This window comes from Macrotis lagotis, chromosome 2 (genome assembly GCF_037893015.1).
Source record: "Macrotis lagotis isolate mMagLag1 chromosome 2, bilby.v1.9.chrom.fasta, whole genome shotgun sequence".
NCBI classification, from domain to species: Eukaryota; Metazoa; Chordata; class Mammalia; order Peramelemorphia; family Peramelidae; genus Macrotis; species Macrotis lagotis.
The window spans coordinates 268,697,271-268,712,381 of NC_133659.1; the positions used below are offsets into that span (position 1 = coordinate 268,697,271).

General features: G+C 33.5%; 1 protein-coding gene across 1 annotated transcript in view; it reads left to right on the top strand.

The window, feature by feature from the left end:
* Positions 1-15,111, top strand: part of TRHDE (thyrotropin releasing hormone degrading enzyme) — a 475,008-nt gene that overhangs the window by 333,236 nt on the left and 126,661 nt on the right. The window contains exons 8-9 of the mRNA XM_074220778.1: positions 12,944-13,009; positions 13,662-13,849. Of these exons, the coding sequence (XP_074076879.1) occupies positions 12,944-13,009; positions 13,662-13,849 (254 nt within the window). The remainder of the gene's footprint in view (positions 1-12,943; positions 13,010-13,661; positions 13,850-15,111) is intronic.

The window sequence follows — 15,111 nt, forward strand, 5'->3', positions numbered from 1 at the left end:
CAAATGCAAAAAATAAACCCTCAAGTAGATATGGAGACCTCTATAGCAGAGGTGTCAAATTTATTGGCCTGCAAACCTAGTTTACAACTGAGACCAGATTAAAATGTAGTTAGGTAATGTTTTACTAAATAAAAATGCAGTACGACATCAATCATGTGAATGTGTGGTTTTCTAAGTCAACATTCAAGTATCCCTTTCATTTTGACCTTGATACCACTGCAGTGGAGTACCCATATGGAAAACTGATGTCTGTTAAGATGCATCATCAAAATAATGATGTTAGGAACACTTGATATAAAACATAGTGTTTTGGGGGATACTGTATAAGACATTAAGTTTCTAACTTCATTTAAATCATTTATGGCTTCCTTATAAAGAGGTAATTGAACTAAATTATCCTTTAATGTCCATGGATGACTTCTATTTGTTATAGGGCTCAACTTAAAAACAAACTTAACAGCTACTGCATCTTATAGATTCTTTCTCAAATGTCCTTGAACTTGTATATCATGTAATATAATTTGATGTGTATCATGCAATGATAAAAACAGAACACAAAAAGTTTGAATCTGGAAGTCTGCCAATTAACCATTGGATGAAAGTGTTATGTACACTGATTCCTTTCAAGAAAGACACATACAACATGAACATACAACTAAAGAGAAGACTGTCATTGAATAGGGTAGGAGACATACTGACATCCTGATATCAAAGATGAATAGGAAAACAATATAATTATATAATCTATATAATTCTATCTATAAGTGCTCTTTTGAAACTGGAAAATAGATCATGACATAAATTATCATAATAAAAACACATACACAATTAATATGTCCTCTGTAAAAAGGGGGAAGAATGATAGATATTCTTAGAGTAAATGACAAATGGGTCAGAAATCCATAGAGATGCTTTAAATTCACTGAGCAGCGGTCAATGCTATTAAGAGATATGTGCTATTGGGTTTGTGAAATGTAACTGAATGGGCTTTATGGAATAGATAACATTTAAAGTTGGAACAGAAATAATCTTTAAGAGGACTATTCCCAGGGCAGTATTGTCTGGTCAGGGTCTGAAGACAGCATGATGACTGGTATGAGTACTTCCTTAAATGGAGTTTCAGAAAGGACATTGCCAATCCAAACAAGAGAAGATAGGGAAGTAGAAGTGCTGCTAAGATGAGAAGGATTCTTCTGGGGTAAGAGGTATAAAGGTATAGTCTAGGATGTCATCAGCTAGTATGAGTGAAGAGGAAAATTGTGTAATTTAACCAACAATATATCAAAACAATGGCTATCATATGAATTTGTTTTGTAAAAAAAAAAAGAGGGGGGCATTGATGGCAACTTATTATAAGTACTTTGCCACTGAAAATTATAGAAAGGATGTTATATTTAAAGAACCCAGACATAAATGATCAGTATAGATTATAAGGAAATGTTGAGGAAGGGAGGGAAGGAGAGGGAGAGAGACAGAGACAGAGATAGAGACAGAGAGAGAGACAGAGACAGAAATTCATTAAGCAAGAGCTTATTGTATGTACACACAAAACACTATGGTAGGGGCAGCTAGGTGGTGCAGTGGATAGAGCACCACACTGGAGTCAGGAGTACCTGAGTTCAAATCTGACCTCAGACACTTAATAATTACCTGGCTGTGTGGCCTTGGGCAAGCCACTTAAGCCTATTGCCCTGGAAAAACTAAAAAAACAAAAACAAACAACAAAACACTATATTAAATACCAAAAAATACAAATATAAACAAAAAGAAAGTCCCTGTTGTTAAAGAGCTTACATTTGAGTGGGGAAAGACAGCACATAAAAGCAATCCAAAAAAGATGGGGAAAAGGGGATGAGGGGATTTTATGTCCAAGGTGAAGGTGGTGTGGTTGTCTAGGATATCATGAATGGTAAGAGTTTGAATACAGAATGATGACTAATGTGAGTGCTTCCTCTAATAGAGGTTCAGTAAGGGAGCTGTCGATCAGAGCAAAAAGCTGTAGGATGTAGAAGTGAAAGCTAGAGTGAGAAGGTTCTGGGGAGCAGTGTGGTGATCTGTGACATAATATATTAGTTGAAAAAAAACTATGCAATATCATTGTTTTTGTTCATTCATGTCTGACTGTCATCCACTATCTCTGAAATACGCTTCAAGTTGTAAAACTTCAATAATTATCAAATGCCTACCAAGATTTGATATACATCAGCGGCTTGCTCCATTTCATGATCTGAGAAAACAAATTCTTTTACTCTAAATGTGGAGCTAAAGCAACAAACTATTGAGTGCAGCCTTTGCCATAGATCTACAAATTCCCAGATATTAACATTGATCTCTAAAAATACTTTTGAATATCAACTACTATTAGACTCATCTACTATAAGACAATGTACTTTCTTGAGGATATAGAGGATAAGCCTACATCCAAGTACCTTTATTTGACTAATGAAAGCTATTTGATGTACCTATGCAAAGCCTAGATAACATTAAATATGATAAAAGAATGATAGTAGGAGAATGACTCCAAGACCATTTATGTTAAATTCCACTGAAAAATTTTAGAACTAGATAGTAATGACCAATTGACACTTACTTAGTCCTTTATGGTTGGCATAATACATATATGTAATTATCACGCTACAGAATATATTATTATTATTGCCATTTTGCAGATGATGAAACCAAGCCTTAAAGAGGTTTTTTTTTTTTCCTATTGTCAATTAGCTAGTAAATCTCAATGGTGGAGTTCAATGTAGGTCTCTGTTGACCCAAAGTACAGGCCTCTTTCCTTTCTACTACTTGGCTACTTCTAAGCCTTTGGTTATTCATCTGGGAGATAGTTTTTACAAAATAAGCAAGCAAATTTAATATTATGATCCTGTAATGAGAGCCTTGGGAACTGCTCATATGTGTAGAAAGAGAGAGTAAGCAAATAAATGATAATAAATAGAGAAGTCCTGTCATGGAAGTCAAAAAGAAGGAATATGTCTATTCATTTCAATATCCTGTATCTTTCTTTCACCCATCATTCATCTTCCAATACTCTTTAGGTTATCTGTAGGCTTGATTCATTTGGTAGTGGTGTACCATGATTACCAGCCAGACAACCTTATTTTACATTAGTGAGTAGTTTGGGGTTATGGAAAGGATTATATCCTTGAAAAATGATGCCTAATCTTGTCCTCGTGCAGTTAGGTGACACAATATATACAGTACCCAGGTATGAAGTCAGGAAGGTCTGAGTTCAAATTCATCCTGAGATAGTTGTACAACTTTGGGTGAGTCATTTAACTCTACTTGCTTCAGTTTTGTCATCAATTAAATGAGCAGAAGAACATGGCTGACCACTCCATTATCTTTGCCAAGAAAACTGCAGATGGGACACATGAAGAGTTGGACAGGACCAAAATGATTGAACACCACCACCACTACCATCACTACAACCTCTTATATTGTTCTGGACTCAGTTCATTATTCTGCTGCAGCCCCTGTCCAAAATATCTATGTGTATCTACTCTTGTGTGTATATATGTATATGAGTTATATAATTTATCTGGGGAACTCATAGCATGGAACGTCCTCCACTGAAATTTATTGATGACTCTTCTGTAATTTATAACCTTAGAGAATTGCCTGTGGCAGTTAAATGGCTTACCCTTGGTCAGTATATGTTAGAGATGAGACTTGAAACCACAATCTTCCTGATTTTCAGACCCCCCAGGATCTTCTTAACTGTGTTGCTTCACACCTACAAATCCTTCCATGTCTTCCCCTCCCATACCCATCCATCCATGTAACACTTTGCTCAGAAACTTTCTTCATATCATCTACTTTAGCTAACTATTAGCTTCTTAAAAGTCATTTGCCCCTACCTAAACAGAACATGGGAATTTCGGATTCTTGATCATAAAGGTAGAACTTGAGTATTTCCACTTTCATTTTGATGTAATGTTCCCTTATTAGCACTTGTTCTTAAAGGGCAGCAAGAATAGAAAAGGTTTTATTAGCATAGTAAAACACAAAGGAAAAAAAGGACTCATACTCAAGCCTTCAACATCAGAACCCTTTTTTTCCTTTTTTGGTTGTCCATGTGACCCTAGAGAACTGTACTATTTTTTACTTATAGTACTACCATGGAAGGCCCTCTCCCCCCTCAAAAAAATGAAATGAAGATTCAGAGATTTGATAGATATTCTTTTTTTAGTTGCATCTTTATTTTTTTCCATCCATATGCACATGCATATTTTTAGATTACAAAATTTCCACCCTTCCTTCCTACCCCTCTCCCCTCAGCAGAGTACAGTCAGGTTAGCATTGTACATACATATTTTTGATAAACAGGTTTACAGATTAGTCATTTTCAGTGTGAGGAATTAGGATTAAGGGAAAGGGATACATACATAAAAGATATTTTTTAAAAAGTGTTCAACAGGTTCTGAAAGGTTGCTTTTGGTTTTGGTTTTGTTTTGTTTTTCTTCCCCTGGATGGGAATAGCATTGTCCATAGATGCTTTAATATGATTGTCCTAGCTCTCTGAATTGCTTAGAGCAACTGCTTCCATCAAGGTTGATCATCTCACAATGTTGTTGTTAATGTGTACATTGTTTTCTTTGTTCTGTTCCCATAACTAAGCATCAAATCTTGTAATCCATTCCATGCTTCTCTAAAGTCTGACCATTTATGGTTTCTTATAGAACAATAAAATTCCATTCATGTATCATAACTTGTTTAGTCATTCCCCAATTGATGGGCCTTGATAAATGATTTTGACACCATTCACTCCACTTCGTATACCAAGGATGTGTTTGTTTCTCATGACTTAAAGTTCTATCCCATTTGGGATTCCTAGTAGGAAGAAAACACATGGAACCCACATAAAATCAAAAGTCTGAGAATTGAGTTAACCAAAAGTCTGAGAATTGAGTTACTCTCAGAGCTTTGAAGAGCCCCTATTTCTCTCTAAAACTTCCATCTCCAGGTAGGATAAAGGCCTTGTGATTTACAGTATTGCCCTTTGGAGCCCTAGAAAGAAAATCATTCAGGTTTTGTTGTTCTATGTTTTCCCTACCCCATTTTATTGGTTCACCTTAACTACCCCACTTACCTTATTGCTTCACCACTGTCATACCACTGCCTTGTTCTTGACAGACATCAGGATGCTGGCTTGCCATAACCATTGCCCTTTCTTCACTCCTAATGTAATTATCCATTCCTCCCCTCATTTCCACCTTAGAGCTGCTTTTTTTTTTGGATCACCTATGTGGTACAGTAAATAGAGGACCAAACTTAGAGTCAGGAAGACCTAAGTTCAAGTACACTGCAGACACTAACTTTGTAACCTAGGATAAGTCATTTAACATTATTTACCTCAATTTGCTCATTTTAAAATGAAGATAAAAATGAAATGCTTTCCAAGGTTATTGTTAGGAGCTTAGCACAGTCCCTGGCCCCATAATAAGTGCCATATAAATGCTAGTTATTATTATTATTATTAATATTATTATTAATTATTATCTTCATCTCCTTCCTAGGAGATAGTAGTAGCTTTGGAACACCTTGATCAGAATCCTGATTGAGTGCATTAGAACTTTTCCACCACTTTTCTTCTTTATAATCACATCTCACAACCTTTCCTTTAATGTAAAACATTGTCTCAAGTGACTAGGGAACAACTTACCATTGAAGTGAATCATACGTTTTTTTTCAGTTCTGTTAATTGCTGTAGCCTCTTTCCACAAAAATTATAATTTTATCTAGGATATTTCTCAAGTAAAAGAAGCATGATTTGTTGATAGGACCCATACTTGGACATTTTCTGTCTTGAAAGTACCTGGGTGAATTTGCACTTTTGTCATTTCTCAAGAGAATTTTCTACACATAATGAGACATCAGAGGAGAAGCTTTTGAAGTTCCTTGACTAAATTATTTTGATCTCTAATTTAACTCCATTTTTAATCAACATATTATTATCAACAACATTATATGATCTTTTATTCATCATATGTCTCAATCAGCACTGTCATTGAGTAGATTTATTTCACTGCATATTATAGGAAATGGAAGTCTTATTATTCCTTTCTCTTTATTTGTTCATAGACTATTGACATAAAGATATTTTTTAGGGATAATCAAGTAAGCATTTGAATTTAGAGCTATTGTTATCTTCTCTAAAAGCTTTTAAGACAGTTCTTTCCATTCTTTTGAAATCTCTTTGTACTATCTTGAAAATCAGTCATTGAGAATGCCTTTAAATTTTTTTTATTGTCCTCCAGAATGTATTTCTTTATCTTTAGTACCATTTCTCTTTGTTCATATTTTTCCACCATATACTCCCATTTTCGAGTAAAAAATTGGCAGTTCCATTGTCAAGGATAATAAGAATATGTCAGTATAAAAATGTTGGCAGATCTATTTCACTTCACATATATTTATTCTCATTTCTAATATGCTGATGAATTCCTTTACCTTAAAACAGTTAAAATATAAATTATCCTTCGAATCTCTTATCAAAATATGCAATTTATTTAAATAAGCATTTAAATAAGCATTTAATTAAAATTACTTTAACTTTTTCTAGGATATTGTTTTTACAAATAAATATTATATAGCTTTATCCTTTTAAATATTTTTTCAAATACCAAATATACATTTTTATCCTTCCACCCCTTAAGAAAACAAAGAAATAGAAATATAGAAACCATGTATCATATAAGCAAAGTAAAATAATAAAACAATTTCTTATGTTAACCACATCTAAAACTGTGTTTATCATTTTGCTTATTAGTTTATCATCTCTTTCATGGTGGGCAGAATTCTTCGGTTCTCTGGAATCACAACTGCTCATTGTATTGATCAAATATTTTAAGTGTAATGGAATTGTTCTTTTATAATATAAAGTTTTCTTCTGATTCTTTTCATTTCACTGTTAATTAGTTCATATAATTTTCCCAACTTTTCTCTGAAGCCATCTCATTCTTTTGTTCTTAGTGTACAATAATCCAGTAATTTATATACAGTATTTTATTCAACCATTAACTAAATAATGATCTCTTATTTTCAATTTCTTTGTTACTATAAATAGAACTGCTCTAAACATTTTTTGTCTTTCTGGCAGTATTGATAGATTAAAAGGCATTTATAGTTATCGATGTTTTCTTGCAGTATCTCCCACATATTGCATTTTTTTCTTTTTCCTTTTTTTGTTAGTTTCACAAACCTAATTGATGTGAGGTAGAACTTTAGTTGCTTTAATCTGCATTTCTCTAATAATTGGTAATTTGGGACACTTTTTCATGTAGGATATGCTATTTTTTTTCTGAGGTTGTTGTTTATATCCTTATCAATTGGGGAATGGTGTTCATTTTTTAGAATTCTAATCAGATTCTCAAATATTTTGGAAATTAAAATTTATTAAAGAAACAGTGTGAAAACTTTTTCCACATTTTACTGATTTTAACTTTAGCTATATTAGATTAGTTTGAGCAAAAACCTTCATTTTATGTATTTAAAATTTCCATTTTATCTTCTTTGATATTCCCTTTCTCTCTCTTATTTGGCTATAAATTTTCTTCCTGTTCATAAATCTGAAAGGTAATTTCTTCTTTGTTCCTCTATTTTTTTTATAATGTGGCAATTCATATCTGGGTTATGTTATTTGGAGTTTATTTTGCTATAAGATATGAGGTATTGGTCTAAAGTCCATTTCTACCATACAGCTGTCCATTTTTCCCCTGGAATTTTGATCAGTAAAGAGTACTTACCCCAGTAGCTAGGATCTTTGGAGTTTTAAATACTAGACTTATTCAAAATAATTCAAGTGTTCAGTCTCTTGGACTGAAAATTTTTAATAGCTTAAACTCTTTTTGGTTCATTTCTACATGTTATATGCCTAGTAATTACCTTTTTCCTTTCCACTTATTATTCCTGCAATAATAATATAAAGTTACAATTATGAATCCCTCAGATAATATTGATTGGTTCACTAGCTATTAAAACAGTAATTAGTATGAAGGACTATTACCTTTTTTAAAAAACCAAAACAATATTGTTTTAATGATTTGAACTTAGTAACATTATTCATGTTGTTATGAGTCAACAGTAGGGAAATGAAATTATAAAAAAAAACCTCTTCTTAATATCTAATGTAAACTCAAACAATTAAATCTACAATTGAATGTGAATGAGTGAGTCACCTTCCTGTTCATCCAGTGGTGGAAATTCAAAATCAGCTAGGATTAGAGTTAGATAAAGATAAACTTTTCTTGATTACTATTTAACTGCTATTTTCCATAAGGTAACCTACAACATGATATGTTTGGCTCCAATTATCAAGGAAGAAATTGCTTATGCAAATCAATGCAAGGCAATGAGGTGTGGCAAGGATATCATTATTATTGGTTGGTGCTCATGAAATTCTGATGACCTGAAGTTAATGACAGCAAGCCAAGAGAGGGATTATTAGCAATGAAAATGTATAGTTACCTGCATTAGAACAGAAGGATCCTATGTTAACATGGGTTCCACTGACAATGTAGAGTACAGACTTCCATTCATCTTATAAATAGACATACATATATATATATATATTCACATACTTACTTATATATACCCATATATATTTAGACATGAATGAATATGGATATTGTATACTTTGTCATGGTTAGTGGGTTTTCAGATTTGTAATGATATATTAGATGTATAAAGGAAAATGCAAACCCTCTACCTCAGATGCACAATAGGAAGCAGCATGGTTTTCATGCTAGATTGTGACTATAGGATCTTTATCCAAATCCCAACTCTGCAGCTTTTTCTGTGTATGACTTTGGGCAAGTCATTTTACCTCTCAGGGCCTCAGTTCTGGAAAAATGAGGGAGTTAGAAAATCTCTTAAATACTTCCCCACTCTGAATCTTTAACCCAATACTAAATTAATTTCTGTAGTTTTTTTAAATGTTTAATCTAAACGGTGGCTCTCTGTGTTTCCTATGGGCATGGCAGGATGCCATGAACTTTTACATATATTATCTCATTTTATCCTCATAACAAACCTGCCACGTAGGTGCTGTTGAGTGGGTTAATTGTGAAATTATAGGGCTTAACTTGAGCTTTGTGAGGTACATAGCCCCACATGGAAGAATACTGACATGAGTGTGCTTTACAAATTCACCCTAGTACAGAGAACTGCTTTTGTTAGACAAAGCACATCCTTACTCCTTATCATCATTCTTACTCTATATTTGGGACACCTGCTGAATTCTCTTTGAACCATTCCACCATCTTGAGAACTCAATTCTGAGAACCCTCCTGATGGAAATTTCCATAGAATAATGATCTTCTGGCTGAGTTCCAAAATTTTCCTATTAAAAAAAATTCCCCTACCTTCTCACAGTCAGTCAATTAGTTTGACCCTGCATCTTGATCCATGGCTTTTTTTTTTTTGTGACAGTAAAAAGCTTTGGTTAAAAAGAAATTCCTGTATGTGAGAGCTCTCTTTTAACCACCTCTGAACCAGGGTCCACAGAACTTCTCTGAATCTTCCTCAACTCTATTGATATTCCCGTTTTGTAGTTAGGGTCATACAAGTTAGTAAATAGGCACTGTTATTAGTGCCTCCAGACTTTGGACTCTATTCACAGATTCAACTAATGAATTACCTTAAAGAGAGTTAGGGATTGGACCTGCTATTTCACTTTTTTTTTGTACCCATGATCATTAATATTTTCTTCCCAACCTTCAGTTTTAGAAAAGAGTGACTTGGGCATTGATAAATTTTAGCTTGCTTAGGGTCAGTATGGGTCAGAGGTGGTACTTGAACTAGAATCATTCTGGCTGTAAAGCTGTCTGTCTCTCTCTATCCACTTCCATTATTCCACACCAACTCTGCTTAGTGTTGGTATATTTAGCCTTTATGTGTGTATATGTATATATATATATATATACACATATGTGTGTATATGTATCTAAGCATTATATAAAATTGTATTTATTGCCATCAGTATTAACTAACAATTCAGAAGAATGAATTGTCAACACTGTAATGAGTACTATCCATTGCCATGTTCTAGATTATTTCTTTAAAAAAAGTGCACACATTCATTTCAGGTTTTATTTTTAGGTAGAGTTTGATTTAATCAAGAAATGACTACAGAGTTAAAATTAATTAGTGCATTTGGAAGGAAAGATTAAATTTAAATTAATGGAAATAACCTCTCTGGATTTGATAATCAAGGATTCTCATCTCCACTATGAAAAAATGTTAAATCTGTATCTTTTTCTTAAAGAATTAGCAGTGATTTGTGAATTTAGACTCTCCTCCTCTCCCCTTCCAAATGGGCCCCTACCAAAGTGGGCCATGATATATTCAAACTCCTAATAAATATGTTGTTGTTTATCCTCCCTTCTCAAAGAAGACCATGACATCAAAGGTGATGCCATGATATGCAAGTGAGTTGGATTTAAGTAAGGGGATGCTGTGTAAAGTCATTAGCTTCACTTTTTCCTCCAGAGTCACTGATCAGTGGCTAGATTATATGGATCAGGATGACTGGAGATAGCCTAGTTGCAATGGGAGACCTTGGTTTTTTAAAACTTTGTCTGTCATTCCAAGGTTGCAGTTTGACCAAGACAATGCCCATTTAATGATTGAGTTTAGGTTAAGACAAAGATAAGATAAAGAGATCAAGAATAATCACTTCCTAAAATGAAGAACAAGAAAAAGAAATGTTGGAAGGGCAAACAAATACTCCCTGAACCCATTATTTTTTAGGCTCTGATTGTGTAAATGGCAAAATAAAGATCAGTAGAAGGAAAATGGACTAATAAATAATTCAGGAATGTAGTTAAATGCAGCTTTTGGCTTCTGTGTTAAATTCTTTTTACGTGTTATTCCTTTATCCTAAATGGAGTCTTGGATGCTTTCTATGATTTTGTCTTCCCCCCCCACCACAATGTTATTTTTCTGACATTGCCCACATTGCCATTAGGAATTGGTTTTTCCAGCCTATGATGAAATGAGAGCTACTCCTTGTGGTGCTATGAGTGATTGACAAAAGACTGAATTTGTCCCCTGTGCTAGAGTTGTACAACAGAAAATGTACTTAGCAAATTTGAATTATGCCAGAAATACCCCATGCTGCACAGATCCCCACTAAAAGGATATTCCTCCAGTGTCATCTACAGTTTCACATAAATGAGGACTTTGTCTACTGCCACTGGGTAGAGAGAGATGATGAACATTCCCAAGGAAGCAGAGACTTCTGATTTACAATCAAATAGGCAATTTCCAATTTCCTTCTTCCCTTTGAAGTTAGAGAATTGTATATCCAACAGTTAGTTTCATAATGATAGAAATGGTGGCTCTGCAGAAAGGGAGTGGGGAGACATGATACTAATAGGGTAGAGTGTAGGTTTAATGGTTAAAAATGAGGACAGGGAGGTCCCAGTCCTAAACTGGAGCTGCATAAGGACAAACTCAGCACTGAGTGTCTTTATTGGATATTAGTTTGTAGGTCATAGCTCTGAAAGCAAATACATATCATTTTTATATTAGGCAGCCTGTCCCCCACAGAAAGATTTAGAAACTTCAAAGCCAGTGTAGAGAAGGTACTCACACTTTTGGAAAAGGGTCTCCCTCTCACCTACTCTTTCAGTTCTGTGGTCTTTTGGTGACTAAAAGGGAAACCAAGGAGAATCAGTCATATAATCTAGAGCTGAATAAACTTTCAACTAGGTTACAGTCGGATAAAGACTATGACTCAGAAATTCTAATAGTGACCACCCCAACCCTCCCTTCCCCTCCACAAAGAACAAAAAAAAATATGTTATTTTGTCTTAGCTCCACCATTTCCTGGGGATATAGATACTGTAAAAGTCTCATAAAGAAAAATATTTTCACATACTGCAGTTGATTGAGTTCTCTCTTCTCCTTCTTACTAAGGAAAATAATATTCTCTGAGGTTTCAAGATGAAAGGCATATGGCTTTTTTATTTCTCCTTAAGGATTTCAGAGCATATGTAGCTTTCTACAGCACCAACAGGTCTCTTATATCCACTATAGATTGACCTACAACAATAAAAAATAGATTGCAGTAGGGTTATTTTTATTTATTTTTATTATTTTTTTAAAGAAATTAGTCAATAAACATTTATTAGGTGCTTACTATGTGTCAGATACTATACTAAACTCTGACAAATTAAAATCAGATTCCCTTTAATTTCAGAAGCATTTATGAGGTATCTATCATGTGCCAGGTATTCTGTTTGAGGATACAAACAAAAATAAAACAAAACCTAAGACATCCTTGCCCTAAAAAGTACTTATGTTCCATTAGGGGAAGTGTAGGAATGGAAGTATGTGTATAGATGATTAAATTCAATATATATATAATATATATATATTATATATATATATAATATCTATATATATATGCTAATTTCTGATTGAAAGGTGCTAGAAACTTGGAGGATCAGGCTAGTTTGGTAGAGTGCCTAACCATGTATTACATGTGTTTTGGTAAGTTTCCCATAGAAGGTGACCCTTGATTTGGCTTTGAAGGAAACTAGTGATTCTATGAGGAAGGAATGCCTACCAGCAATAGGGGACAGCTTGTACAAAGGGAGAAAAATGGCAGATGGAATGTAATATGTGGAGAAGAGTAAGGAGACTAATGTCTGGAAGAAATTATGGTCTCCCTGGGCTCCATTTTTTAAACAATTAGTATTATTTGATGAATTAATTAAAAAAGTGTTATAGGTGGAATCTCAGTAATATTTTAATTGCTAATTTTAATCTCTTTACAAAATATCACCAGGATCTCAGGGTCTCCCTCTTTGTATTAATGCAATTCCTACAAATGGGGATAGTAAATCAAATTCGAAAATGACTTTCAGTTGTTGAGTCAGTAATTATTTGACCTGTGAATTATAATTACTGATTTATATTCTTTTAGGATTACTTAACCATTCATAAATATGGCAATGCAGCCAGAAATGATCTGTGGAATACACTGTCAGAGGTAAAGTATATTTTGCTTTGTGGGCTCCATATCTTACCTTTGTATTCATGTATGTGTGTGTGTGTGTCTGTGTGTGTGTGTGTGTGTGTGTGTGTGTGTATGTGAGCTTAAGGAGAGACTGTATCTTGTTTTGTTATGTAAATGACCCCTAGCCAGAACACTTAATGCCACCCATGCCTTTTTTACCCTAAATACCCACAGGATTAAAGTTGCATTTCCCATCAGACTGATCATACTTCCATTGAAATAGGATTTTGTTATGGAAGCACCTGTCATGTTAAAGGAAAAACTGTTGGGAGTTTCAAAATCAGACATAATCCTATATGTGAATGGTAAATATTTCATGCTCTATTAGACAAACTGAAAAAAAAACTGAAAGTTTTTAATTGTGATATTCTAGGTACTTCTTGTTCCAATAATAAAATTTCTGTTTTATCTTCCATTACATTAAAATATTAATGTTCACAAAGTCATTTTATACCTGAGATGGGCAGAAAGTCTTCCCTTAGGTCAAAGGAAATTAATTTTACTGGCACATGTTGGCAACACTGATGTTGAATTTAAAATGTGCACTGTAGAGGTAAACATTTAACAATAGCTAATTGTTAATAGTACTTTAATAAATTAGCTTTTTAAATCTTGATTTTTATAGGCTTTACGAAAGAATGGAAAATATGTAAACATACAAGAAGTGATGGATCAATGGACTCTCCAGATGGGTTATCCTGTCATTACCATCTTGGGAAATGGAACAGTTGACAATATGATAACCATTACCCAACAACGTTTTATTTATGACAGCAGAGCTAAAGTCAAGACCACTGAGTTTGGAAACAACAGGTACTAAGTCTTTTTTGAAAGAACTGAACATTTGGAAAGTTGTATATATGTTTTGCTTTGTTTTTTGTGCTGGTCTTTTACCAACACTGTGTAAGATGATTTCTTTAGAAGAATCAATTTGACAACCCTATGATTGCATCTCTGAAGTTGTCATTTTGTATAGTTTCATTTCCTTGTGATTTCATTTTTGGTTTTGTTGACCTTTCTTTCTTACTTTGGTTGACCATCTGACAAATGCATAGTAAATTAAAACACCATATTCCAGAACCTGCAATTCAGTATAGATGAATTTTCAAATATAAAATTAACATTTTATAAAGTATTTTATGACCTTAATGCATTTCACAAATGCTTATTATTATCATTTACAATAGCACAAAATGTAGCTTCTCCTATTGTTGCAATTAAGTTTGCTGAAGTACTTGGAAATCATACCACATATTATAAAAGAGGGAAAACCTTTAAAACCGAATATTGAACAAATCCCATTAAGGAAAAAAAATTCTTTTCTAATTCTATTGAACTACTTTCAAAATGACATCAGTAATATAGTTGCTTTATGTTGAATGATACTATTTTTCTCCACTTTTGTTGCTAATAGAAATCAAATATACAATAAGTTGGTGATACACTTAAATTATTTTATTTTGAAAGTCAGCTTGGTGATACAGTACATGGAACACTGGACCTGGAGTCAAGAAGACCTGAATTCAAATCTAACCTCAGATGCTTATGACTTTTATGAATCTTGGCAGGTCAATTAGCATCTATCTACCTCAGTTTCCTCAACTCTAAAATGGGGATATTAGCACTACCACCCTGGGTTGTTGTCAAGATAAAATGAGACAATATTTAATATAGTGCCTGAAATGTAGTAGGTAGCAAATAAATGTTCCTTTACCTTAGCTTTTTTTTTTTAAATGTAAAACTGGATTATTTGATTATTTAGTTGGTAGATATCTCCTCTTGTTTAATTCTCCTCTTTTTCCTCTATACCATTTGGTCTGGTAATAATTTGAAAAGAAAGATAAGGAAATACTCAGGCTAGTCAGTTCTGCTACTTGTAAATAGCTCTGGCAAACAGGCTTGATGGGGAAAGTGATTGAAATTTAGATATAAAATATAAAATAAAGTGCTTAGATTAGATTATTCATGCTTGCTCCCTTTATCTTTAAAAATTAAGAGCTACCAGGAGCTTGGAGACTTAGAGTACACATTAAATATAATTTATTATCTATACGAAAAATGAAAATCATACCCAG